General features: G+C 35.7%; 3 protein-coding genes and 1 long non-coding RNA gene across 11 annotated transcripts in view; 3 read left to right on the top strand and 1 right to left on the bottom strand.

The window, feature by feature from the left end:
- LOC123873108 overlaps positions 1-5574 on the top strand; it is a 25969-nt gene extending 20395 nt beyond the window's left edge. Inside the window, exon 3 of the long non-coding RNA XR_006797600.1 lies at positions 5459-5574. This is a non-coding gene — a long non-coding RNA (uncharacterized LOC123873108). The remainder of the gene's footprint in view (positions 1-5458) is intronic.
- LOC123873099 (upstream stimulatory factor 2) overlaps positions 1-5574 on the top strand; it is an 8437-nt gene extending 2863 nt beyond the window's left edge. For 2 of the 4 annotated variants that reach the window (XM_045917809.1, XM_045917810.1), the window contains exons 6-7: positions 423-607; positions 948-5574. In XM_045917809.1, coding sequence (XP_045773765.1) covers positions 423-607; positions 948-1107 — 345 coding nt within the window. In that variant the 3' untranslated portion in view covers positions 1108-5574. The remainder of the gene's footprint in view (positions 1-422; positions 608-947) is intronic. The other 2 variants (XR_006797597.1, XR_006797598.1) reach the window with 2 other exon arrangements.
- LOC123873085 lies at positions 5420-25173 on the bottom strand. 4 transcript variants are annotated; one of them, XM_045917782.1, is made up of 13 exons: positions 25154-25173; positions 21096-21105; positions 18006-18009; positions 15576-15705; positions 14865-15058; positions 14206-14264; positions 13328-13514; positions 12244-12545; positions 10976-11529; positions 9209-9322; positions 8356-8504; positions 7041-7135; positions 5420-6559 (listed from the first exon to the last, which is right to left on the bottom strand). In XM_045917782.1, the coding sequence occupies exons 4-13, from the start codon at positions 15687-15689 to the stop codon at positions 6336-6338; spliced, it is 1992 nt and encodes a 663-aa protein (XP_045773738.1). In that variant the 5' UTR covers positions 15690-15705; positions 18006-18009; positions 21096-21105; positions 25154-25173; the 3' UTR covers positions 5420-6335. The 4 variants fall into 4 exon arrangements, with proteins under 4 accessions (XP_045773738.1, XP_045773737.1, XP_045773735.1 ...); XM_045917781.1 differs by lacking the exons at positions 18006-18009; positions 21096-21105; positions 25154-25173 and adding an exon at positions 16275-16336 and having other exon boundaries at positions 15576-15720; XM_045917779.1 differs by lacking the exons at positions 18006-18009; positions 21096-21105; positions 25154-25173 and adding an exon at positions 16153-16333 and having other exon boundaries at positions 15576-15720.
- Positions 16874-18479, top strand: LOC123873106 (protein FAM177A1-like). 2 transcript variants are annotated; one of them, XM_045917820.1, is made up of 2 exons: positions 16874-17144; positions 17398-18479. In XM_045917820.1, exons 1-2 carry the CDS (start codon positions 17046-17048, stop codon positions 17668-17670), a joined length of 372 nt encoding a protein of 123 aa, XP_045773776.1. In that variant the 5' UTR covers positions 16874-17045; the 3' UTR covers positions 17671-18479. The 2 variants fall into 2 exon arrangements, with proteins under 2 accessions (XP_045773776.1, XP_045773774.1); XM_045917818.1 differs by having other exon boundaries at positions 16877-17192.

The raw sequence follows: 25173 nt of genomic DNA, 5'->3' as shown, positions 1-25173 counted from the left end.
GACACATTCATTTTAGCATATTTTAGCTCATAAGTATAATATTATGTAGTATAACTCGATTAGTTTTAAGATACATTGTAGTGTTACAGTGACCTAATAAAAAAGTTTTCTTTCTTTCTTTCAAATTATTATTTTCAACTTTACTTACTTTATTTTAGGGTTTAATCCATACTAATATTATAAATGTCTGTCTATCTGCTAGTTTTTAGAAGGGCACAACAGTTCAACTGTTTTTGATGAAATTCCTGGGGCACAGACATAGGCTACTTTTTATCCTGGGATTCTTATAGGCCCATCCGTTTAACCGATAGTACAGAGGTAGATTGCGTCACAGAAATTCAATAGGCAACTTTCCATCATAGAAAAGTAGAGTTCCCACGGGATTTTTCAAAACCTAAATCCACGCGGATTTACTATTGCAGAGAGACGACAAAAGAAGAGCAACCCACAACGAAGTGGAGCGGCGTCGCAGGGACAAGATCAACAGTTGGATCGGCAAGCTGGCCGCGCTCATCCCGCACTCCGGCCTGCCCGACTCCGCCAGCAAGGGCGGCATCCTCGCCAAGGCCTGCGACCACATCACCGAGCTCACTGAGAAGCAGAAGAAGTAAGCTATACTGCCTCATTATCTCAAACCTCAGGCATTTTTGAATTGAAGGTTCCTTCTACCATTCCGGCGTCTCTTACAGTTCTTAATCGCCAACTTTATCAATATTCTTCACAAATTTTCCATCCATGTAGAATACATCTGTATTGCAAGTAAAACTCAGCTTTATTTACCTTATCGTAAGGGTAAAATTTGTATAGTGAAAACAGAAGACGGTGGAGACGAAGCAGTGAATGGCCTTTTCCCTCTTTTGATTTAGAACTTTACCCTAAAGTAAATAAAATTGACTCTATTTTCTGAAGTAAGTAGTTATAAATAGTAAAATAATCTCATTCAACAGGTTAGAAAAACTGGAGGTGGATAACGACAAACTAGTATTAGAAATATTAAGACTAAACAAAGAACTAACCGAGCTGCGGAACGAGAACACCTCAATGCGACTTCAGTTGGCCGACAACTGCATAGTCACCAGCCATCGGCCTAAAGGACAGCGATCTTAGTTAGAAACACTCTATAGACAATTTACACTGAATACTGAAATGCTCTTAATTTAAGGAGGCCTTAAGTTTTATAGCTCGTTCACACAGGTTGCGTAAGCGTAGACGTAGCGCGCACCATTACGTTGTAACGTATAGAACTGTATGAAACATGGTACACCACTTGCGTAAAGCATGGACGTATGCGTAGCCTGGTGTGTTAGGGGTTTACGCGCGTCACATGTACGCAATTGGCGTGAATCGGCCTTTATTTGGTGTGTCATGTATTGATATTTTGTCCGTACAATAAACATAAAAAACTAAATACTGATGCTCGATTACGGTAAAATGACAGCTACAATGTCATGACTCATGATCGCAATACCTCTGATTGGTTGATGCTCGCTTACTATTGGCTACAATGCATTGCAACAAGAATAACATAGATTCAGCCAATCACAACAATTGAAATTGTTTTACAAAACAATTTTTCCGCTATCGACCAGCTGTTGCATTGACCGTCTAATGTGTTACTGAAAAATGCCAATTACGTTTCCATACTAAAATGGCTATAATTCGATTTCATGTGTGGCGGTTCAAAATCTATGGCTAGAGGTTCAAGAAGAACCTGTGGCGCCATCTAGTTTATGTATGTAATATGTAACAATATTTAAGGTGCTCTCAAATATTACGAAGCGTTTCAGTAATCGGCAATTAGACATTAAACTGTGGGACGTGATGTTCATGAAACGGTGCTGAGTTAAAGTGTAGGAAACAAGAGAGCGACAAAATTATAATAGAGATAAGCAGTTTGTATAGATTGGTTATAAATAATGTTACTGTACTATTGTTAAAATATTATGGGCCTGTTCAGACAATCAATAAATGTATCTGATCTGTTAGCGACATTACCTTTGCCTAGAGTTGAATTTTAAAAAAGAAAAGACAATTGGGGAAGATGAGAAATGGCTAGAAAAGTGGTCATTATTGATTCAAAGCAGAAAAGATTGGAATTTATTAATATGTTTTCAAGATGTTAGTAGTTTAGAATTAAAGTTAAATTTTATCATTGTATAGCTATGGAATAAAGTCAGTTCTTATGAGTTGAGGTTATTTTTATTAGATCCAAGGGATATTTATTGATCGTCTGAACTTTGTCTATACAGCTTTGATGGAAATGCTAAAATTATAAACAAATACATATAAGTACAAATATCACCATCAACCTATGGCTGACCCACTACTGAGCACAGGTCAGAAGGGCTTAGGCCATAGCCAGTAGCCTACCAGGGTAGCTTAAAGCAAACTGGCAAGTGCAGATTGGCAAATTAAACATCTTTGAGAATATTATTATGGAAACTCTCAGGTATAGAGAGATGGATCTATAGAACACACTTTGACTTTGATTAGACCTAAGTTTCAGGTTAAAACGAAACAGATTCATGCCAGCTTTATACCGCTGTCTCGTTTTAACAGTCTTAATTCTGAGCAAAGTCAAAGTGTACTCTATAGATTTCAACATCAGGCGTGCAGGTTTTCAAATCAAAAATATATCATGTTGCCTATATATTATGTATATTCAGTATTTCAATTTTTAATTTATGCAAAACCAAACTAAGCAGTTTTTTAACTTTGAATTGTGATTTTCGAAAGTGACATATTCAATTAGCATTTCCGTCAAAATGAAACTTTTTTTTTACGTATAACTTAAAACCTTTTTCATAATTTGTTGCTGGTTTGATACCATCGTGTATGTGTGTTACTTGATTTGGTTAGGTATAATTGTGTAATATAATTGATGAGATTTTATCTTATCTGTATGTTGAAACTTTTTATTGAAATAGAAAAAAAAACGTTATGCATGTTACAGCTACGACCTTTAGTCAATAAATAAAATTTTACTTTATCATACATATAAATCTAATACATCAAAAAAGAGGGTTAACGAATTTACGAAATAGGAATAATGTATATAATATAGAAGTTGTAACTATGTTCATAAAAGGCTGTATTCACCTCAGGTTTTTGTCGGTGTTTGGCCGACTAGGTTTAAACTCCTAAAATCATAATATGCTCAACATTGTGCAACACAAAGCAACTTTCAAAACTAAGGTCCAGACCCTCGAAATCAAGCGGACATACACCGACAACAACCTAACATGATTTCAGTTGAAACCGGATTTTTAAATACGACAGTTTAAAAGTTTAAGCTGTTAAATAATAAGTGTAACTATTTAACATTTTTATTTACCTATACTCAAGTTTAGTCCAAACAAATTATACAATTGGCCTAATGTGTTCGGCGAGTGTCGGCCAACGTGTAAACGCTGCTTCCGAATTGCGCCAATAATTGTGTATGAAAACCCATAAAAGTCAGCCATCTTTCAGTCATCCAGCCATCAGCCAGTGCGCACAAAAACAAGTAGGTAGTCCAATACAATTTACGCTCCTTTAATACGGGCTGTCCTAGTTTAGGGGTCAGGACTCCATGAAACTCGCATGTAAAGATTAATAAATTTTCGTTTCATTTCATTTCAATCTGAACACAAGGCGCATTGTACAAAAACAGATCTCAGCAGGGCTGGTATATTTTAATCATTAGTCTATAATATGCGAAAACTACCATGTTGCAACTTTTTATTGGACTACTTGCTTAGCGATTGCTGTGCCGTAGTAGCGAATCGAAGCAAATTTACAAAATTGAAAAAAAAAATATCGCGAGGTTTTTCGAAAATTGTGACGAATTTGTTTTGAGAATTCTCGAGTATTCGCAAGAATTTTTGCGAGCTTGTGAACTGCTATGTAAAATATTAGAAAGTGGCTTCGATTTCTTGATAATGTAAAAAGTGACCCTGTACACGTTCGCCAAATGCGTTGGCCGTCGAAGACGTTAAACCAATGTGAATCTACGCTCTTACGAGATTGAGAGATTGTTAAAATCCATCTCGATTACTTTTTAAGAAAAGTCAATTTTGTATTTTATTGTTTTCTTTTTTATATTTGTATCTTCAGTACTAAAGTTATGTACCTCCATGATGTGTGTGGTAATAGAATGCGTTCAAACTTCCATTTTAGATTCCATGTTAGAAATAGTGTTATTTATTTTTATTAATTAGATAATCATACTTTTTTAGAATTGTCAGAATATTTTAAAGTTGAACGTTGTAAAGAATTCAAGACTCCAAACAACAATAATGTCAGACCAACGTTGATAGAATAATTCGAGACTCGAAACACGACTTTACAGTAAAATGGACCTTAAAACACCCTGATTTAAAGTTAATAATACCACCGATTTTAATTTCGCAACATTTCCGCTTGGAGCCAATAAACAAACTTGAGTTTTAAAACAAGGCAGTTAAAATCTATTTTACTTTAACGCTGAAGTTGTTTCGATGCTCGAATTGTATCAACTTAGGTAGCCTGCTTCTCAGGATCATGTGTGCTTAGTATGAGATACTAAGCACACATGATCCTGAGAAGCAGGCTACTCTGAAACCTACCTTGCTACACGAATACACACGAGCTCACACAAACTAAAGTTTCGTGTCTATGGTTGAAATCTATGGAGCGCACTTTGACTTTGCTTAGACTTAAGTATCAGTTAAAACGAGACAGATTTATGCCAGCGGTATAACGCTGTCTCGTTTCAACAGTGTCTTAAGTCTGAGCAAAGTCAAAGTGTGCTCTATAGATATCAGCCTGTTTCTCTTACCCTGTGATTATAGTTACCACATGGTGTAAAAGGCTTCAGTCCACACCAATTTGTCACAATGGACAACAGAACTGTCAACTAAGAGTTGTGTAATTTATCCCACCAAGTTAAATTAGTGGGACAAAATGAACTTAATATTTTTAGATATTCCACCTTGTCCCACACCAGTAGAACAACGCGGTGAGGCAGAGTAAAATCTAAATCACATGAAATTATGGGACAAAAATCATCATTTTGTTTTACAATCATTTGAAAAGAGTTTAATCCTAACTAGTGGAGTAAATGAATCCTTTTCGTCGGAAGTCCTCAGAAAAAGCTCTGATTTGATGTTTTTTTTTAATTTTTGTTTTTTATATATTATTTAAAATCATAAATGTTTTGAAGTAGGGAAATCACCCTTCCTAAAATCATAACCCTTCCTTTTGGTTTTGGCGCAGTCGGGTAAAAAAAAAACGTCAAAATCGCAACTGTTTCTGAGGACTTCCCAAGATTGGCTGTTTTACGGCTTTATGGACTCCATTAACCAGAGAACATAGGTACTTGATTACTAAGCTGCATTTTTTTAGTAATTTTTGTAATCTCTTTCCATATATTCTAATATTCTTGAATTTTTCAGTAAAAACGTACTTCACATTTCTAACCATAGGATGTTATTGCTAGTATAAACTCGATAAATGATCAGCCCCTATGCCTTGATTGTAATAAGACACTAATCTTATGGAGCCGTAAGTTATTTAGATGAAATAATTTTGTACAGAGAAATAAAAGGATATAAATTAAAACGTGTTATTATTTAAAGAAAAATCTTTTATTAAAATTTTTCATTGATAACAGGTAAACCGGGTGGGCCGCCGGGCTTGGTTTGTATCATCCATTAGACTCAATTTACATTGATAGGGAATCAAAGGGAATTTCTAAAATACATATTACATAGCATAGGGATTTCTATCTCCACCACGAAAGGGCTCGTTTACATTAGGTCGTTTTGACCGATTCGGTTGCAACCCGTATTCGATCACCGACTAGTGTAAACGGGTTTTCGGTTAGCCGTATTCGGCCGCAGACCGTTTCCTTCTTCAAAATTTCTTGTATTGTATCGCACACAGTTAAAATTCCTTGTCCTTTTCCTTTCCGTTTAATATTATGTTTCGTTCCTTGTAATATTATGTTTGTTCATGATGATGCAAGAGTACACATTTCGGTATGATGCAGTCTCCGAATCTTAAAGGAATATGGTCCCCGTATTCGGTGAACGACTTAATTAAAACAGCCCAATTTTAGGAATCAATTCAATTAAACCGAATGCGGTCGCCGGATTCGGTGACCGACCTAATGTAAACGTGCCATAAAACACAATACTTGACCAAATGATAAATTCGCGGGAATTCGTGAGAATTTTCTTTCTCGGTAGAACTTTGTGCTTTACATTGTGGAGATAGAAGCCAATATTTTAGAAATTCGCTTTCTCCTCGCGGAATAATTGTTTACTCCTTGCATATTATAAAACTTATTATAGCAAGTAAATAAAGTCTTTCCTTCAAGAGGACGCAAGATTTTCTTTAATAATATTTTGTACATCAGTAATATTTGAAATTTCTGCATAATATACAGTAACTTTCTCCGTGGTATTCGATTCCGAAGTTTCAAACAGAGTTTCCATCTGTTTCTCAAGGCAAATCTTGGATGTCGTTTGGTGTTTCTTCAAAACGGCAGGATTTATGAACTTGTGGTTACAAAAGGGGCAACGATACGGTTTCTCACCTGGAACAACACAATCTTTAATTATCAAAAAATAAATGCAACTGTCCAGAAACCTCGGAGAAAATTGTGCACAATACACATACATAAAAAACGCATTGAATAAAGAATCGCCTCCTTTTTTGGAAGTTGTTCATAGGCCGGCAACGTATCGGGCGGTTCCTCTGGTGCTGGAAATGTACATGGGCGGCGGTAATCACCTAACATCAGGTGACACGCCAGCTCGTTTGCTCATTATTTTTTATTTAAAAAAACATGCACTGAGGTGATATGCTGATCTATGCAATGCAAAAAGTCTCATCAAAATCGGTCGAGTAGTTTAAGAGGAATATGACAATAGTCATACACAGAAGACGATATTATAATTTAAGGATAAACATCTAAACAATTTTAATGGTTCACAACAATGACGTTTGATTCTATTGAAATCAAAATTGTCAAAAAATCTGATTGTTAAATTTTTTTATAAAAAAGCGTTTTTTACCTGTGTGAGATTTTATGTGCCTATTTAGAGTGTCCTGCCTCGCGAATCTTTGCGGACAAAACATGCACGCATAAGGGCGCTCTCCAGTGTGAATTCTGTAAAGAAAAATATTTTTTCAGCTTTCAAAAATAAAAGTTTTTTTTTGTCGTTTTCCGTCTTTTTTTAAATAATATTTCACCAAATGAGGAGATTTGTGGGAGGATTTGCGGTTACGATACACGACACACGATACACTGCATACGACGTGACGTTCGTACGTCTTTCCACGAGTAACGATTCCGCAACTAAACGGCAGAGCCGCGAGTCATGTGGTAAGTTGTGAGCAAGTTCATACTTGTTTCGTACAGGCGACGGAAAAAACTTGTCAACATAGCCGCTGTGTTGTTACAATTTTTTTCCGCCGCCAAAAAATAGCCAGGAAAACGTATGCCGTACTGTGTGGTGTCGTTGAAAGAATAAACGGTTCATAGAAATATATGTCGGAGTCGTCACCGTATTTTATTGTCTTGTGCGTTACGCCGTAGTGACCAACATAGCTCAACTAGTTACAAAGGTGACTTGGCAATGGACAGAGCAAATAGTTTGTAGACTTTTGGCTCAACAAGCTTGTATTTTGTAATGTTCTCACCTCATAAGCATGTCCAAGTTGGAAATCCTATAGAACCCCTTCCCAGAGCTCACACGCCTTGCTGTATTTTTTTTCTTTAAAAAGAATAGTAGCCATGTGAATCATGACTAACATTCCCCTTTGCCCTCCAACTAAGCGTTAAGAGGGCTCTCTCCGTCACTCGTTTCCACTGGTTCCATACAATCGTAGTTCCAATTTCATTTGAATATTAAGCAACCAAAGTCCATGAAATTTTGCAGACATATTCTAGAAACTAATATCTATGTCTGTGGTTTTCCAGATTTCTGTTAAAATATTCGGTTTCAAAGTTACGCGGTCTTAAAAAATTTCATACAAATCTTAGAGCCCCTGTAATTTTAAAACTACATATTTTTAGAAAAATCTAAAACACCACAGACACAGATATTAGTTTCTAGAATATGTCTGCAAAATTTCATGGACTTTGGTTGCTTAATATTCAAATGAAATTGGAACTACGATTGTATGAAACGAGTTGAAACGAGTAACGGAGAGAGCCCTGTTAAGCTTGTGCTAGGAGTGGGTACGACAATAGTGCAACGGGTGGGGTTTGAACCGCCGACCTTTCGGATTTCAGTTCGCTCCTATAACCGTTGAGCTATTAAGGCTTCAGTCATTTGTTGAGTAGTTCTGCGTATGGAAAGAGATTGTATAATGTATTGCTCTCACCTCATATGCGTGTCCAAGTCGGAAGTCCTATAGAACCCCTTCCCGCAGAGCTTACACGATATGCTGTATTCGTTGGTGTGGCGCCGCAAGTGAATTTTATGGTTCGACGAGCTTGACTGTTCTGAACCGCAAATGCTGCAGACGTACTTCTGAAGTTTAAAAAAAAAGTGAAAAACTGCGTACAGATACATTACGCGATAGGTCGAGATGGTAATTTCTTTGATTTAGATACAATGATGAAAGAAACTTCTTCTTTATCAGTTTTTCCTATTTATCAGAAGGGCCTTTTCATCTTGTGCCATGTGGATGCAAGAACTTATTAAAACTACTACTAACCCATTACTGCCCAGTTTGTTTATACTTGTTGTGGTTTACTCATTCAAAGTTTTGTTATTTTATTTTGTTGTACTCATTGTTTACTCGTTCACTGCACAAGATAAATAAATTAATTGTCTTTCTTCTTTCTTTCTTTCTATCAAAACTAATTAAAAATATCACACTTCACACTATCACACTAATATTATAAAAGCGAAAGTTTGTGTGTGTGTGTGTGTGTGTGTGTGTGTGTATGTTTGTTACTCCTTCACGCAAAAACTACTAGACGGATTTAGCTGAAATTTGGAATGGAGATAGATAATATCCTGAATTAGCACATAGGCTACTTTTTATCCCGGAAAATCAAAGAGTTCTCACGGATTTCCAAAAACCTAAATCCACGCGGGCGAAGTCGCGGGCATCGGCTAGTGGGTTAATAAACCTATCTTATCCCTTAAAGGTCAGAGTGCTTCCATCTTATAGTCACTTAAAAAATAGAAATTCTAAGACTAAAAGCTATTTTTCAGTCAACACTTACCCCACATTTTTCTTTTCTTTGACTAACAATCCCGTGTGTAGAGCTATGTGACTTCAAACCTGTTTTAGTCCTAAATGACAGAGGACAGTGTTCGCATTCATATTGATCCGGGTTCTAAAACAAATAAATGATCTATCACTCTCACACAACATAATATAATATACATCATATTACTTGACTCTTCAGTAGACATGATATATTTTTTCTAATATATAGGATATGTATGATGGCTTAGAGAGCAACCGCCGAGTTTCTTGCTGGTTCTTCTCGGTATGAACGGTATTCCGAACCAGTGGTAAATGGTAAATAAATTATTTGACGATTCAAAAGCACTTATATAAGTTTATTTGAATAAAAATTCTATTCTATTCTAAAATCTATTCTATTCTTTTCTCACTTGTTTGCCGGAAAATACCTGACTATTTTTGGACCCGTCCAAACCAAAAAGGAAAAAAATACTTGCAGAATAATAATAGTATAACGAATTTGGTACTGACATCAAATCCTACATACAATATTATAAGTTTTAATTTTTTGTTCATTAGCTTAAATAATAAATAAATGAATAAAAGTTTATTTAGCTCAACAAAATAAAGAATAAAAATGAAAATACGACAAAATAACAAACAAAACTAAAACCTAGAAAATACGAAGAGCCATATTTTGTCTTAGAGCTAAAAGTTTAATTATTATTGGTTTATCGGTTAAATTGGTTTGAAGTACATAATTTAAAAAAATGTATTTAATGCTTTTCATTGCTTTTAAAGTTAGTTCACTTTTCTTTGAAAAGTTTTATACCTGAGCCTTTAGCCAAGCCCGTTAGTTCTGTCTCTTCGAACTAGGTGGAGGCACTGTCAATTTTCGTCGCGTTAAAGTTCACCTTAGAGCCGACTGTAAATACAAGCCGAGATACGCCACATGCGACGAAGTCACGGGTATTAGACTAACTTTATGTTAATCTACATATTATAAATGCGAAAGTGTTATATTTATTTTTGGAGTGGGTATACTATAAAGTAAATACCCACAAATAAAACCTCAGAAATTAGTTAGTAATCACTAATCAGTATCAGTATTAGTTTTCAATAATAAAGTATATAAAAATACTAACTGAGCCACTCGGCTTCGCTCGGGTGTCTACTGAAAAAATAGCTTTCTCATGGTGAAAGAATTTATTACATTACATTACTAGCGCATGCGTATCCGCGTGGATTTAGGTTTTGAAAACCCCATTGGAATTCTTTGATTTTCCGGGATAAAAAAGTAGCCTATATGTCACTTTCCAGGTCATCTAGAATCTAGATGATCACACTAATATTATAAATGCGAAAGTTTGTGTGTATGTATGTGTGAATATTTGTTACTCTTTCATGCAGAAACTACTGAAAGGATTTGGCTGAAATTAGGAATGGAGATAAATTATACCCTGGAATAACACATAGGCTACTTTTTATCCCGGAAAATCAAGGAGTTCCTACGGGATTTTGAAAAACCTATATCCACGCGGACGAAGTCGCGGGCGTCAACTAGTACTAGTATAAAGCTCTTAAATACTCTTCGAGTCGTATGCAGTAATCCGTCGCTTTACCCCAAAAAACCAAATGTTACTGTACGAACGCGTCCCATCTTAGACCACATCATCACTTTCCATCAGGTGTGATTGTGGTCAAGCGCTTACCTATAGTGAATAAAAAAAAATGGAAGAGGCCAAACCTTAATAATGGAGAATACAGTGCAACGAGATCAATATAACAAATTAGTACATACCATATGATATTTTATATGTCTAACAAAATATTTGGAAGCCATGAAAACTTTCCCACAGTAATCGCATATCATTTTCCCACGCACGCGTTTAGGTTCCACTATTTTAATTTTATGTCCTCTCCTCAAATGAATTTTTAGTGCCATCACATTTTTGAATTTTCTATCGCAAATTTTGCAATAGAACCTTTCTAAACAGTATTTGTCCTCAACTGGTGACGCTGGTTCTTCAATATTTTCTGTTATTCCATTTCCATTCTCATCAGAGTTATTTAAATCGTTATTCTCATAATCATATGGTATAATTACATCGTTCTCTTGATTCTTTTCATTAATGTCTGCTGGTATATAAATATCATCGTAATCTATATATTCCTCCTTTGTCTCACCGTCGTCGGTGTTAAGGAATTCGTACAGCACATCAATTTCTGATTCTTTGATCATGTCTGTAGGCATGTACACGTTTTTCGGTCTGTTATCAGTATCAGTATCAATTTTATTGCCAAAGAGAATGCTGTTTATTAGAGGCGTAGATGGTGCAGATATATTGGGAATTACTGAAAGAATATTAGTTTTTAATACTCACAGAAACAACTTAAGTTCTGAGATTGCACTGCCAGAAAATACTATGGTCAAATGAACCATTTGGATACTCAAAAATCGATTGGAAGGATTGTAAGGAAATTAAGATTTGAATACTAGAATTTGTTACCGAAATATTGAAAACTATAAAAAACAAAACAATACAAAACTTACGTCACAATTCTTGCGTTTTTTTCATACTAAAAACATTTTGAGTTGAACATAACAATTATTTGACTTTAGAATTAAACTATTAGCAATTTTTAACATCTGTCTGTCCGTCCGTCCGTCCGTCCGTCCTGTGTCATGTCTATCAACCTATAGGGTACTTTCCCATTGACCTAGAATCATGAAATTTGGCAGGTAGGTAGGTCTTATAGCACAAGTAAAAGAATAAATCCGAAAACCGTGAATTTGTGGTTACATCATTTAAAAAAAAATTAAATGTAAGATAACTATACCAAGTGGGCTATTTTATGAAAGGGCTTTACCTGTATACTGTATAGTGTATATTCTACCTGTATACTATATAGTGTATATAAAACAGATTATCATTTATTTTAATACATAATAGCCTTTGATTTATCGTGAAAAAGGTCGGAAAAATTACCCGAGTACGGAACCCTCGGCGCGCGAGTCTGACTCGCACTTGGCCGGTTTGTTCCCCATTTTCTTTAAATAATACATACCCGGGGGAGTAGCGAGTAGATCATCCAACATAACTTTTTCTGCCGAGTCATTTTTCAGTGCGTTTTCCAAATTCATATCAATAACACATTGTGTGCCACCTTGGATATTTTCTTTTGTGTCACAGTGTCTAGGTATATTATTCTCAAAATTATTGACTGCATGGTTCTCTACATCAGGTTCTAGTTTTATGGCTATATTATTATGTTCTTTTTGATCTGAGGCTATTGGATCGTTCAGTCTCTTCGGTGTGTAGCAATGATCGTCATTAATTGTGGACCGGGGTGTTGAAAATGGACTGAAACTATAAAAAAATCAATCTTTATATCACACTAATATTATAAAGGCGATAGTTTGTGTGTATGTGTGTGTTTGTGTGTGTGTGTTTATCTTTGTTACTCTTTCACGCGAAAACTACTGGACGGATTTGGCTAAAATTAGAAATGGAGATAGATAATATCCAGGATTAGCACATAGGCTACTTTTTATCCCGGAAAATCAAAGAGTTCCCATGGGATTTTGAAAAACCTAAATCCACGCGGACGAAGTCGCGGGCATCATCTAGTTGTATCATAAAAGATTGTGAGTGTATCGATTGACTGCGAGCTCACCTGGTGGTAAGATGGTAACGGGCTTGGAAGGGGTATGGCCTACAATATTTACTCTGAAGGTATGACAGTATCGTTAAACCCATACTCCCGGGTTTTTAGGCAGCATCGTACCGGAACGCTAAATCACTTGGTGGCATGGCTTTGCAGGTAGAGTGGTATTTAGGCCATGATCGAAGCCACCCACCAGACCAGACCAGAGGCAATTTAGAAATTATGAATTCCCAAATAGCCCTGTTCCTTTGCAGAGAATCGAACCCGGAACCTCACACTGCGCCAGGGGCATCAAAATCTATTTTTATAATAATTAGAAAAGAATCTGAAATTGTTAGTAGGAGTCGATTTTTAAGGGCAGAGGCACCATTTACAACAAGAATACCCTGTATTCAGCCAATCACAAAAATTGCAATGAATGATGCAGGTTTTCGAGAATAGACCTACAAATGTTATATGCTTAAAATATATTCATAGGATTTACCTAAAATCCAGTCTGAAATCTGTATCAATAGACACGTCATCCTGTAGCCAGTGTGAGTCTAGCGAGTCCTCCAGTATGTCTGCCTCTTCCTCAATCACCTCTTTGATGATACGTGCCTCACTGTCCGGTATCTCCTCAACTCTTAGGATATCCGTCATGAAGTTCTGTATGCTTGTACACGTTGATTCTGTAATTGAAAGGATTTTTGTGGAAAATAAAACTGTTACAAGTACTTTTAAATTTTAGAGCCTTAATAGCTCAACGTATAGGAGCGGACTGAAATCCGAAAGGTCGGCGGTTCAAACCCCACCCGTGCACTATTGTCGTACTCACTCCTAGCACAAGCTTTACGCTTAGTTGGATGGGAAAGGGGAATGTTAGTCATGATTAAAAATGACTGATATTCTTTTTTTTAAAAAAAGCATAGGTAAATAAATTTACTAACGTCTAATTAGTGCCTAAGCATTAGAATGGATCAATAAGAAACTCAGCAGCCTGTTTTTATCGTTCCTTTAGCCATTTTTGCTTAACTGAGGTAGGTAGTCATTAGTCAAATCCACACTCTTTCATCCTTTAGCAACAATATCGTGAAGAAACCTCCATGTCTAAAAGTTCCCCATAATGTTCTCACAGGTGTTTGAAGTCTGCAAACTACACTTTACTTGAACAGTGTGCCCAATGGCTTAAATGCTTCTTATTCTAACAAAAAACTTATATGTACTCTGTAACAAGTAGGCTAGCGATGGATTGAGAGAAGTCATCAATCCCAGAAGACTACTGGCATAGTCTGTAGATATTTGTGCCCTGGAGCTTAAGGTTGCGAGGTGGCTTGTTATTTCTTAAGAGCAGTGCAAGATATGAGATACCTAGTCACTTACCATTATCATCATCTTTGTTCCTGTTTGCTGGTGTGCTACTACCGTTATACATTGGAAGCCTGAAAGCATTTACAAAATATTGCTGAAATAATTTGTTCTACCTATAATGCAGGCACAGAATGATAACGCCACAGACATAATAAATAGTGACTTTTTTTAAGATACAATAAAGTGCAATTCAACTTGTACAGCACTGCAGCCTAAAGTCTAGCAAGAACCTCCCTTTCTATTGTGTAAACTCTTATTTCTCTCTCTCTCTCTTACAAGACGGAAGCCCCCGCTAGCGGCTCGCGCTGCCTTAGTAACTATGACAAGTTGTGACTAGACCAATATTCTTCTAGCTGTTGCTCGCATAATGGTTAAGACTTCAAAGTTCAAACTCTTATTTTTGGGGGAGAGACTTTTTGGATTTATACACATCATAAGCAGTTAAATATATCACCTGCATTAATGGTAACATAAACTTGCATGTCTAAGAATTGTCCATAATATTCTCCTTCTCAAAGGGGTGTAAAGTCTGCCAATCTGTCAGTATAGTACCTACTAAACGGGCACAAGTGGTGAGTTGAAGATAAAGCAGCCATTCTTGAGCATGAATTGTACAGTAATGAATATAAGTTAGCTAAAAGTTTTGATATTTAACTAATATGTAAAACTACCTGAATTTAAGGGATTCATCATTGTTTTTGAGAAACGTGCAAAAGTCTATGCTGTCTCCAGCCTCTTTAACAGCCAAATAATTTTTAAACTTCTTGTCTGAGTTCCTGGATGTCTTTTTAAAGTTACATGCCACCTTCATGTTGAGGTGGCATTCCTTGCAGAGTTGGAATGTAAAAGTGTCATTGCGCTTTACCTAAAATGAAATGTAATCTATAAACACTGAATAACAAAAAATATTTACATGCCTATCAGAAATCTTTCTGAAAATAATATTAATCCTTAGTCCTTATGACCAAATCTACAAAGAAATTAGCCATCAGCTATGTGGGTGATATTGAAGTGTATAAGTGTGTGCACTTTCTATTCCCTCACTCTCAGACCAATAAGAAAGAAACTAGAGAGAGATCAGGCGGTAGACCAGCAGCTTTAACTGCCAACTTCCTAATTCTAGGCTAGTACCAACAGAAAACCCAATAGACATGGAGATGAAACCCAGAAATCAGGAAATATCTCAACAGGAAAATCTGATATCATTCAAAACATTTTTCATCTGCCATGAGAATTAAACCCAGGACCTTGAAATATGTAGTTGAACATACTAACCACTCAACCAATGAGGCAAACTTTCTGATATGTTGCGCGCCTTAACTATTACCAAGTTATTGTGAAATGAATTTTCTGTTGTGATTAGGGATTAATTAGGTAGGTACCTGCAATCCTGTTGCATAAACAAACATTCTCCTGTTCTTTTCTGTGTATGGTATTAGGTCTGTTGGCTCATCATATTTCACTAAGCAACTTCTACAAAATCCTTCCATAATCATATTCTTCTAATCTCTTCTTCTCTCTTCTAATCTAAAAGTTTAATGAAGTCTGTTAATAATAAAGATTAAGAAGTTAGATTAGAATAAAACAGGATGTGAGAGTGTTAGAAACATTTTTATTCTTACGGTATTATCTCACAATTATTTATACGAATACGCTTGGGTATGGCGTTGGTCTAAATATTGGCTTATAATTTCTAAACTTCTTGGTGAATTTCAAAGCCCTAGATTTAACTTAGACATTGTTAAGTTTTCCATCAATTAGGGCCGAGAGAAGGTTTATCTTATACTTAAAGTAATTTGTAGATCATATCCACATTTTGGAGAAAAATAGACATAGCATAGACCCTGGTGAGCAGCTCACTGGCTGAGCTGATGCGACCGGCTAATCTAATCATAATAATAAATCAAACAAACAAACAGTTTGATAAACAGAACGTTATTCGACTGCGTTATTAAATACCTAATTCATTCCCGCGTGAAGGCAAACACGAATGATTATTAGTTCTTTCTAGTTTTTACTAATTAAAAAAAATAGAAATCCACCGATGAAATGAAAATTCGAAGAAAATATGCAGTGTTTACGTTTTCACTAATCACTTGACGCTTGCTTTGCTTCCTTTGCTTTGCTTGGCCTTGAGTGGGGGTTATGACTTTTTTTTTCTCTCTCGTCTGGCTTTACAAAGATTAGCCAATCTCAAGTTAGTAGTTATTTGTATAAGTTAGTTAAAATATACAAGTATGGACCCCGTCTGTGCCGGCGCTCGCCGACATATGCACGGCACCCCCTTAGAGCGCTTTCCAGTCAGTTTTAACAAAAAAAAAACACTCCAAAAAGGCAGAGCACGCCCGCCAGCTAACACCAACACAGACGAAGTCCTGGTTATGACTTATGTATGGTTGAACATTAATTGTCATTTGATTTTTGAATTATTTGAATTTTGACAATTTGACATTGATTGACAGTTGACACGACATTGTGCGGACATATTTTTAAAACTGTTTTACCACTCTGGGTCCTATATTTTTTGAACCTCGTGTGGACATTGCATTATTGACATCACAGACAATACGTCCATGTCACAGACCAATAACAGTACCTATTTACTATTTATTGCCACAATGACTTTTAGAGTTGGCAGAACTGTTTCCGTGTCAAAGATGTAATCTTCAAGTGATTACATACTCTTTGGTAATCTTTTGCTTTTGGAAATTTGTCATGGATGTTTATTGTTTACGATTTATTTATGTACCTAGGTACTTTATTATTTCAGTCAAGGATAACAATATTATAGGATTTTAATAGAAGTTTGAAGGAATTTTAGTTAAATTGTAGTGTAACACAAATTGAAAAACATGGAAGGTGTAGATTCTGAAGTACAAGTGACTATAAACAGACCAAAACGAATCATTCACTTCAGCGATGGGGTTGAAGAAGAAATCGAGGAGGAAAAGGTGAATGAGTTGCAAAGTGCTCCTGAAACTGAACAAAGCGTAGATCCAGTGAGTAATACTCAAGGTTTAGTGCAACCTAGCAAGCATATTCCAGTGTTTCTTGTTAACATAGTCTTGTTCCTATTAATATTCATAACAGTTAGCAGTCTTTCTGGCATAGGCATAAATAGGGCTTTGATGCAAAAGCTTACTTTTTCTCTTTATTTGTAGGTAGGTCTCTAAAACGCACACTACAAAGTAAACTTTTTTCCAGAAAAATCTATCGTGGGGCCCATGGCTTTCACATTATGCTTTGAAATCTGGCTCATCAGTCCTCTATGCAGTTGATTATGCTGGCGAGTCACTGGCCACTTTCTTTGGCATCACCACTCCTAAATACCAAATAGAAATAGATGAATATGAGCGAATACAAGAAGAGAAACGGAAGTTGGAAGAGGAGTCTGCTGGGTGGGTGCCAAGGAATGTAGAGGGGGAAATACCTTTAGTTATGAGTGAACCGTTAAAAAAAGAACCTGAACAGGTTTGATTGAAGATGTATATACATCTTTGGACTATTTGATGGACTTTGTTCTTGGTGCTAACTTAGTTGTACACAAAAAATTGAATAATATTCAAAAGGCTGGCATGATTTTAGTTCTTCTTTCGTTACGTTGACTAAAAATATTTATTAAGTACTGTATGCGACAGGTTAAGAATATAGAACTAAATTAGCACCATGTTTAAGAATGAAAACTAACTAAAACTAAATTATTGTATTTTAAAATTTGTAATTGTAAATCTTTCACTTTGCATGGCAATGTCCACTGCAAATTGCAACCTAAATAATAATTCTATTATTAGTATGTATCAATCAACAAATACCATACTGCAATATGTGTATTAAGCAAATAAATCAGTATTAGTAATCCTTTGTAATTTGATAAGTTTTGTAAAATTTTCAAAAAAAAAAAAAAATGTTTACCTATTTACGATATTTGAGCTACTATAATTTTAAAATTTGTACAGGACTTTAAATAAATGAGTCTACTTATGGTTTAAAAAATGTTGAAGTAGTCTTATTTAAAAATAATAAAATTTTAACTATTTATTGTAATTATTGTATTAATTTTAACTACCTAATCATTTTTATGTTTACTGCTTGAGTTTTATGTACCTTGAGTTTAAATTATGAATAATTTAACTAAATAAATGTAGTAACCTTTTAACTTATGTATATTAATTATGTTTTGGTTCTAGCTGGGCATGTGTTTATTCCTTGATGATGACAAATAACTGGGTTGATCTTATGATGATATTTGCTTAAGTTCAGTTAGTAATAATAAATAATAATCATTATCGACATAATTTTTTTATATCAATAATAACATAATTTTTTTATATTTTAATATAAATTTTTTACCTAATTTTTTATTAAAAAATTACATTCATCATCATCATTATCATCTTCCCATCTCTGGCCCTCTGCCAAGCAGTGAGCACGGCACTCTTTAAATGAGGTTTTACCCATGGTCTACCACGATGGCCAAGTGACGATTAGCATTTACTGCAGTAGTTGTCGATATTGACGATTTGCGACATTTTACTATTATTTACTGCTTTATTTAAACTTTAACTGTGCGACGACTAAAAAAAATATTTTCGCAGATCGTGCGACGCTTTTTTTTTATAAATAAAAACATGACAGTGACATCTAGTGTGAGGTAGTAAAACTATTAGATACGTGAGTTTATCTATGGTCTGTAAACTATGTTCGTATTATTTTATTTCGCTGCTAGATGGCGAAACTGACACGAGAATTTATCTTGTTTTTAAACTTTTTGTACAAACTGTTTTTCAATACAAGTTGCTTTTATAATTTTTTTTTTTATTCAATGTAGAAATTAGATTTATTACAGAAGTCGTTTACAAAAATCATCATTATTATTCTTGTAGTGAATAATACATAGTTGTTGTTGTTTTTCTAAGATTAGAAGGATATTAAAAAAACCACCAATGGATAAGAAATTTTGTTTTTGAAAACTTGCCAATTTTTAATTTTGATCGTTTCTAATCAACTGAAAGTGAACCTTATGTGTACACTTGTAAGATTAAGTTCCTTTAAGTAGAATAGGATTATAAATTACACCTTATTAGAAACGTTCGGGCCATAAAAGCCATTAAAGTTATCAAGGTATTTACAATCTTATTGCAGGTAGGTAGAGTTGATATTAGCATGTCTGTCGGCCACATGTTATTGTTTGTCGGTGTTTAGAGTGATATGTCGAAATGTAAACGGTTCGAGCTGTGTCCGCAGATCAATATGCGTGTGGAGCGAGGGTGTTCAGGCTCGTGCGATTGGCCGCCGTGTGTGGGGCGGGGCGAGTGTGTGAGGCGCGGTCTCACATGCCGAATTTTGGCGCCAAATTGCGCGTTCCATTTTCAAGAGTCACAGTCCACACTCCACAGCAGACCATGTCACATTTCACGGAGTAATTTATTCTATAGGATTTGGGTATTTAATGTAGGTACTATCTACAGCTGATACAGATTAGAACTTTTATGTGCAGTTCCCAAGTTTCACAGGTTCGATTCCCGGGCATGATCTTATTCTTCATAAATATCTACCTGCCCTTCTTCTATGAGACTCCAACAAATTGTGGGAAAATAATTTAATGATATTTTGTTCATAAGTACCTAAGTAGGTAGGTACTTCGTACTTAGGTTTCTACCTACCTCCTCAGCATCTCCTAAGATAGATAGGTAGTAGGTAGGTATGTAGGTACCTATTTTTCCTAGGCAGGTAAGTTAAGGTAGCAAAAAAGTCAGACAAGTTATATGTACCTACCTACTTAGGTATCTACCTACCTAAGTAGAAAATATCTACATAGGTACATATTAAGTATAGGTACCTAGGTACCTAGTTCAATTTAGCTAGGCAAGCTACGGGAAGGTTGCGATCATTGGACCAGAGCTTACATTAGACCACCTTGATATTTCAAAAACTGACCACACCAGAATAGGTATAGAGTTGTCATGCACCCCTTGCCTTCACCACACCGGAACCTCAGTTGCATCGTGAGATCTGCAATGAGTGTGTTGTCGATCTCCGGGAAGTACCTAAAAATTACGTGACGGAAGAACTGAATTAGGTACATTCTAACAAAGGTAGGTACCTATTAGGTATTAATACTTAATACCTAATAGTTGGTCTTAGTATATTGGATCACTAGTCAAAGTCGGAAGTCTATAATTGATGGCAGCATAAACTCAGTCATGGTCCAAAGAAGGCAACTGCTAGAGAAACAGTTTTATTGATTTACCTATCTCGAAAAACTGTGATTTATTTTGTTATTGAATCCCAAATGTAGGTAACATTTGGGAATAATAAAGTTAATTTGAAATCTATCTTTGTAAACTGGTTTTATTTTATCTCTCACAGTTTATTTAATTTTAAGCCATGTAGTTTAGTGCTCCAGTCACAGCAACCTTCCCCTACCTACCTAATTACGAGTAGGTACTTAGGTAATTACCTACCTTTAACCTACCTATTGATAATTTAAAAAATACAGTTTGATACATGAATAGGTACCTAGGTACAAAATGATTTACGACTAGCGCCGATCCTAATTATCAACTAATTCAATAATTCGTTAACAACTCAAGTTCGAAACCAGTGTTGCCCGAACGATAATAATTTTCCCCTTGATTTAGTTTCATTAGAAAAAAATTGCACTCAACAATACGACGCGTGGTAAGTAACAAAAGTGAAACTAGTCTTGCTGAACAAGAAATTCTTGTTTTTCTGGTGCGTGCGTTATTTTGCAAGGATTTGCGTGTCGCGGCGAATTTGTATGAACTTTATTGTTACAAGCAAGTTTTCAATAGTTCACGCTGTTTAAGACTATGGCTATTTGACAAATCGCAAAAACGCTGTACTTTGAAGTAAATTGTTTATTTTTCTAAAGCATTAACAGCTATTAAATACATGCAATTAAAAACTTCAGTTTGTGAAGATTATAAGGGCCTCTTTTAATTTAGTATACATTATCCCAATAAAAAAAAAAAAACAAGTTGAAAACATTGCTGTTCGCAACTTGTTCTGTAAAAATTTTCTTTAACATCTTGATACTTTGAAGCCAACCTCCAGAAAATGATATGTTTAGGTTTAGCAATCAATTCGAACTGTTAGTTTTATACTAAATGTTTTTCATTTCTTAAATAATCTAAAACTAACCAAAAAACTTCCTGTGCTATTTATTTTCTTGCAGGCGCTCTATGGAATTCAGTGTCCACTGGACTGTCATGACGGGCGGACTGCGCGCGTCATTTCGTCGCAAAATATTATTTAAAATGAATTTAAGCTTATTATTTTTGAATGAAAGTTGTGTTTATAATCGTTGAAAAATAAAATAGGGATTTTTTCATTTCTAAATGAAGCCTGCTTATATACTAAAATTTATTCTAAAGTCACGGTTTTACCAGGTAAATACTCGGAGGTTGTCATAGATTATGATGACAGATAGTAAGTGTTCTAAATAGGTATTATACCTATGTTTTTTAGGAGATAGCGCGCCTCGTTCCGGGTGCCGTGTTCCGAAATGGATTTCGTAGTAGTGCAAGTTTGGTGCAAGCCCCACATGACGGAGGGGTATGCGTCAGGCATTTCCTGTGTACAAAAAAGACCTATATTTCGGATCCATTTTTCATCACTGACATCGTGCACTATTCAAAGACTGGTCTTCAAGCATTGAGGAATTTTGGACGAGAGACATCTCGAAGGTTCCCGAAGGCTGCCTAACTGAGTTAGATTTGTCGGCTAGCTAGCTTTTTTTGAAATTGGACCTACTTAGCTGGATTGTGTGTTAGAGATTTCTTATGAGATATTATATGTACATAATAATATAACCATCATAAGAAAGCTCAGATTCATGCTGCGGGCAATGGGGAGAGCCTAAAGGTTGGAACGCCATTTCGGCGGCCGTGTTTCCTGCCATATATACCTTAGATACCTGCAAGCCAAGAGTGAATAGGCATCTTCTAGGTAAGCGTGCTCCAACTTGGACCTCATCATTGCTTTCTTTAAAGCATGATTGTCGTCAAGCGCAAGCGCAAAGATTCAGGCGGCGCAAACCCGTAGCATGTGGAAGACCCTATTAAAGACTTATGTTCACTGTGGACGTCTGTCGGTTGATGTTGATGATTATGTCTTTAGTGCAAGTAGTTCAGTAGTTTCAGAGTTTATCGATAACAAACAAACAAACCTTTCCTCTTCATAATATGTACTTAGTAGCGCAAACTTGGAAAAAATCTCGTGGAAACTCTTTGATTTTCCGAGATAAATGTCATTTTACCTGGCAGCCCTAATCAATTTTATCACTGATAATAATAACTAATTCATAACCGTCAAACCTAAGAGTCAAAATCTCGTTTTTCTAGTCGAGTTCCGTAGGCTCTTTGAACTCACCGCATCCCAAGAAAACCTACCATTAGATGTAGGAATAATGGAAAGAGGTCACAACCCTCAGCAATAAAGAATACGATGCGGAGAGAGATGTCACTCTCAAGGTCTTTAAATGTATCCATGCAAAAAACCACGTCGACTGGTTGCTCCGTTGCAGCGTGATTGAATATTAAACCAACAAACACACTTTCGCATTTGAAATATGGCCAATGATTATAAGAAACAGTTTAAATCTCTCTCTGCTCTCCGAGAGACGTTAGGCAAAGTGAACACGAATTATGACACTTCTGTGTTCTTATACAAGCTTAGGTCTCTCAATTTTGTCAATTAATGTCAAATTTCTTTCTCAGATCAAAACCTAGTAAGTGGTTTAAATTCAAGAGAAGTTTAGGAACACACCTTTGAGAACATGGAAAACTTGCAGGTATGCAGGTTTCCTCACGATGTTTTCCTTCGCCGTTAAAGCAAGTGATATTAAATTGCTTAAAACGCACATAACTGAAAAGTTAGTAGTGCGTGATTCCAGGATCGAAGCCCCGACCTTCGATTAGGAGGCGGACGTTCTAACCACTAGGCTATGACAGTTTTTAAATTAAAGGGGTTTAAATATTTTAGTGTGAAGACTGGCCTACACATTTATTCATAACATGTGCATCATTTTCTTTTTTAGGGTTCCGTACCTCAAAATGAAAAACGGAGCTCTTAAAGGATCACTTTGTTGTCTGTCCATTTGTCCGTCCGTCCGTCAAGAAAACCTATACAGTACTTCCCGTTGATCTAGAATCACGAAATTTGTTCTCGGATTTATTCCTTTACTTGGGCTATGAGAGTTGAGACCTATCTACCTGCCCATAATTCTAGGTTAACGGGAAATACCCTATCGGTTTTCTTGACAGACACGACAGACGGACAGACGGACAGAAAGACAGACAACAAAGTGATCCTGTAAGGGTCCCGTGTTTCCTTTTGAGATATGGAACCCTAAAAACATTATGTAAGTATGCAAAGTATTTCCCTTGCAAACCATATTTAACAGTTGACATGTAGAGGTCAGAACTCCTTTTGACTTTTCCTATCTTACTTTTAAGTTTTAATGCAATATTAAGTATTTACTGTTTTGACATGGTATTTAGATAATGGGTGATATTTATTTTATTTAATCTAATTCCTTTGAAAAACTTAGTAAGGCGCATTAATCTATAAAAAACCTAGCGAGTTCACAGACTTACTATGTTTTAAAATGGTCAAAGCGACTTACTAGCTTTTAATTTTACTTTAATGTGGGTGTCCTTACAATACAACGGGACATACTATGAAAGTTAGGCTTATGACATAAAACGATTTTCGGAAAAATGACATTTACTTTGTTTTGATATGGGGCGGTCGATATAATTAGGTACTAGGGTAAAGGCTCAAGTAAATGAACAGATTGGACGTTTTTACATGTATTAAGAGCTGGAATAAAAAACCGGCTGATATACCTTTTTTAAATATTTTCTTACAAATTCTTACACTTTTTTCAATTTCAATTTCAAAACCGTGTTCCGTTCAAACCGTTCAAAAATGCGTGTGCGTCCATGTGTGTGTGTGTGAGTGTGTGTGAGTATATACTTGTCTGTATGTTTGTACGAGTGTTTGTGAGTGTGGTATTGCGTTGTATAACCACATGAGTAGCGAACAGAGTCAAAGCTTCATACAAGCGCGCTACGATAGGTACACTACTACAAGCTTGAGGCGCGTGTGTGCGTGAGCACAGGCGCTACGTCGCGTACGGAGAGAAATCGGTTTATACCGGCTCGGCCTGTGCTCAAGCTCAGGGGCTGCAGTACACGTCGCGCGTCGTGTTTTCATTTAATTTAATGTTAATGATAATAATTTAAATAGTGTTTAAAATCTATTTTCTTGAACTGTCATAGATTTTGTTCAAAATCAATATCTGAGGATCCCTAGGATCACAAAACAGGAAATTGTTACCAAAACTTAAAACAGTTGGCACCATTTTGTAATTCTTTGTTAATTGACCGATTTCGTTCAAAATCGATATTTAGAGCTCCCTGGGATCACAAAAAAGGAAACTGTTACCAAAATTTAAAAAAGTCGACGCCATTTTGAAATTCTTTGTTAATTGACCGATTTCGTTCAAAATCGATATTTAGAGCTCCCTGGGATCACAAAATAAGAAACTGTTACCAAAATTTAAAAAATTCGACGCCATTTTGAAATTCTTTGTTAATTGACCGATTTCGTTCAAAATCGATATTTAGAGCTCCCTGGCATCACAAAACAGGAAACTGTTACCAAAATTTAAAAAAGTCGACGCCATTTTGAAATTCTTTGTTAATTGACCGATTTCGTTCAAAATCGATATTTAGAGCTCCCTGGCATCACAAAAAAGGAAACTGTTACCAAAATTTAAAAAATATTTTTAACCGACTTCAAAAAAAGGAAGAGGTTCTGAATTCCTCGGTATCTTTTTTTTTTAACGTATGTTCCCCGATTACTCAAAGACGCCTGGACCGATTTGGTTTTTTTTTTTGTTTGATAGGGTATACTTCGCAGGTGGTCCCATATAAATTTGATGAAGATCTG

The sequence above is a fragment of the Maniola jurtina genome, chromosome 16 (assembly GCF_905333055.1).
Source record: "Maniola jurtina chromosome 16, ilManJurt1.1, whole genome shotgun sequence".
In the NCBI taxonomy this organism is placed as follows: domain Eukaryota; kingdom Metazoa; phylum Arthropoda; class Insecta; order Lepidoptera; family Nymphalidae; genus Maniola; species Maniola jurtina.
The sequence above is the reverse complement of the archived record's forward strand: the minus strand, read 5'-3'. Positions and strand labels throughout refer to the sequence as shown.

Coding starts and splice junctions, on each gene's coding strand:
- LOC123873085 (XM_045917782.1), bottom strand. CDS start 15,689: ATGATTATGGAAGGATTTTGTAGAAGTTGCTTAGTGAAATATGATGAG. Junction 12,546..13,327: donor GATTTCAGACTGGATTTTAG/GTAAATCCTATG, acceptor ATTTTTTTATAG/TTTCAGTCCATTTTCAACAC. Junction 11,530..12,243: donor TCTACTCGCTACTCCCCCGG/GTATGTATTATT, acceptor ATATTCTTTCAG/TAATTCCCAATATATCTGCA.
- LOC123873106 (XM_045917818.1), top strand. CDS start 17,046: ATGGAAGGTGTAGATTCTGAAGTACAAGTGACTATAAACAGACCAAAA. Junction 17,193..17,397: donor CTGAACAAAGCGTAGATCCA/GTGAGTAATACT, acceptor ACTTTTTTCCAG/AAAAATCTATCGTGGGGCCC.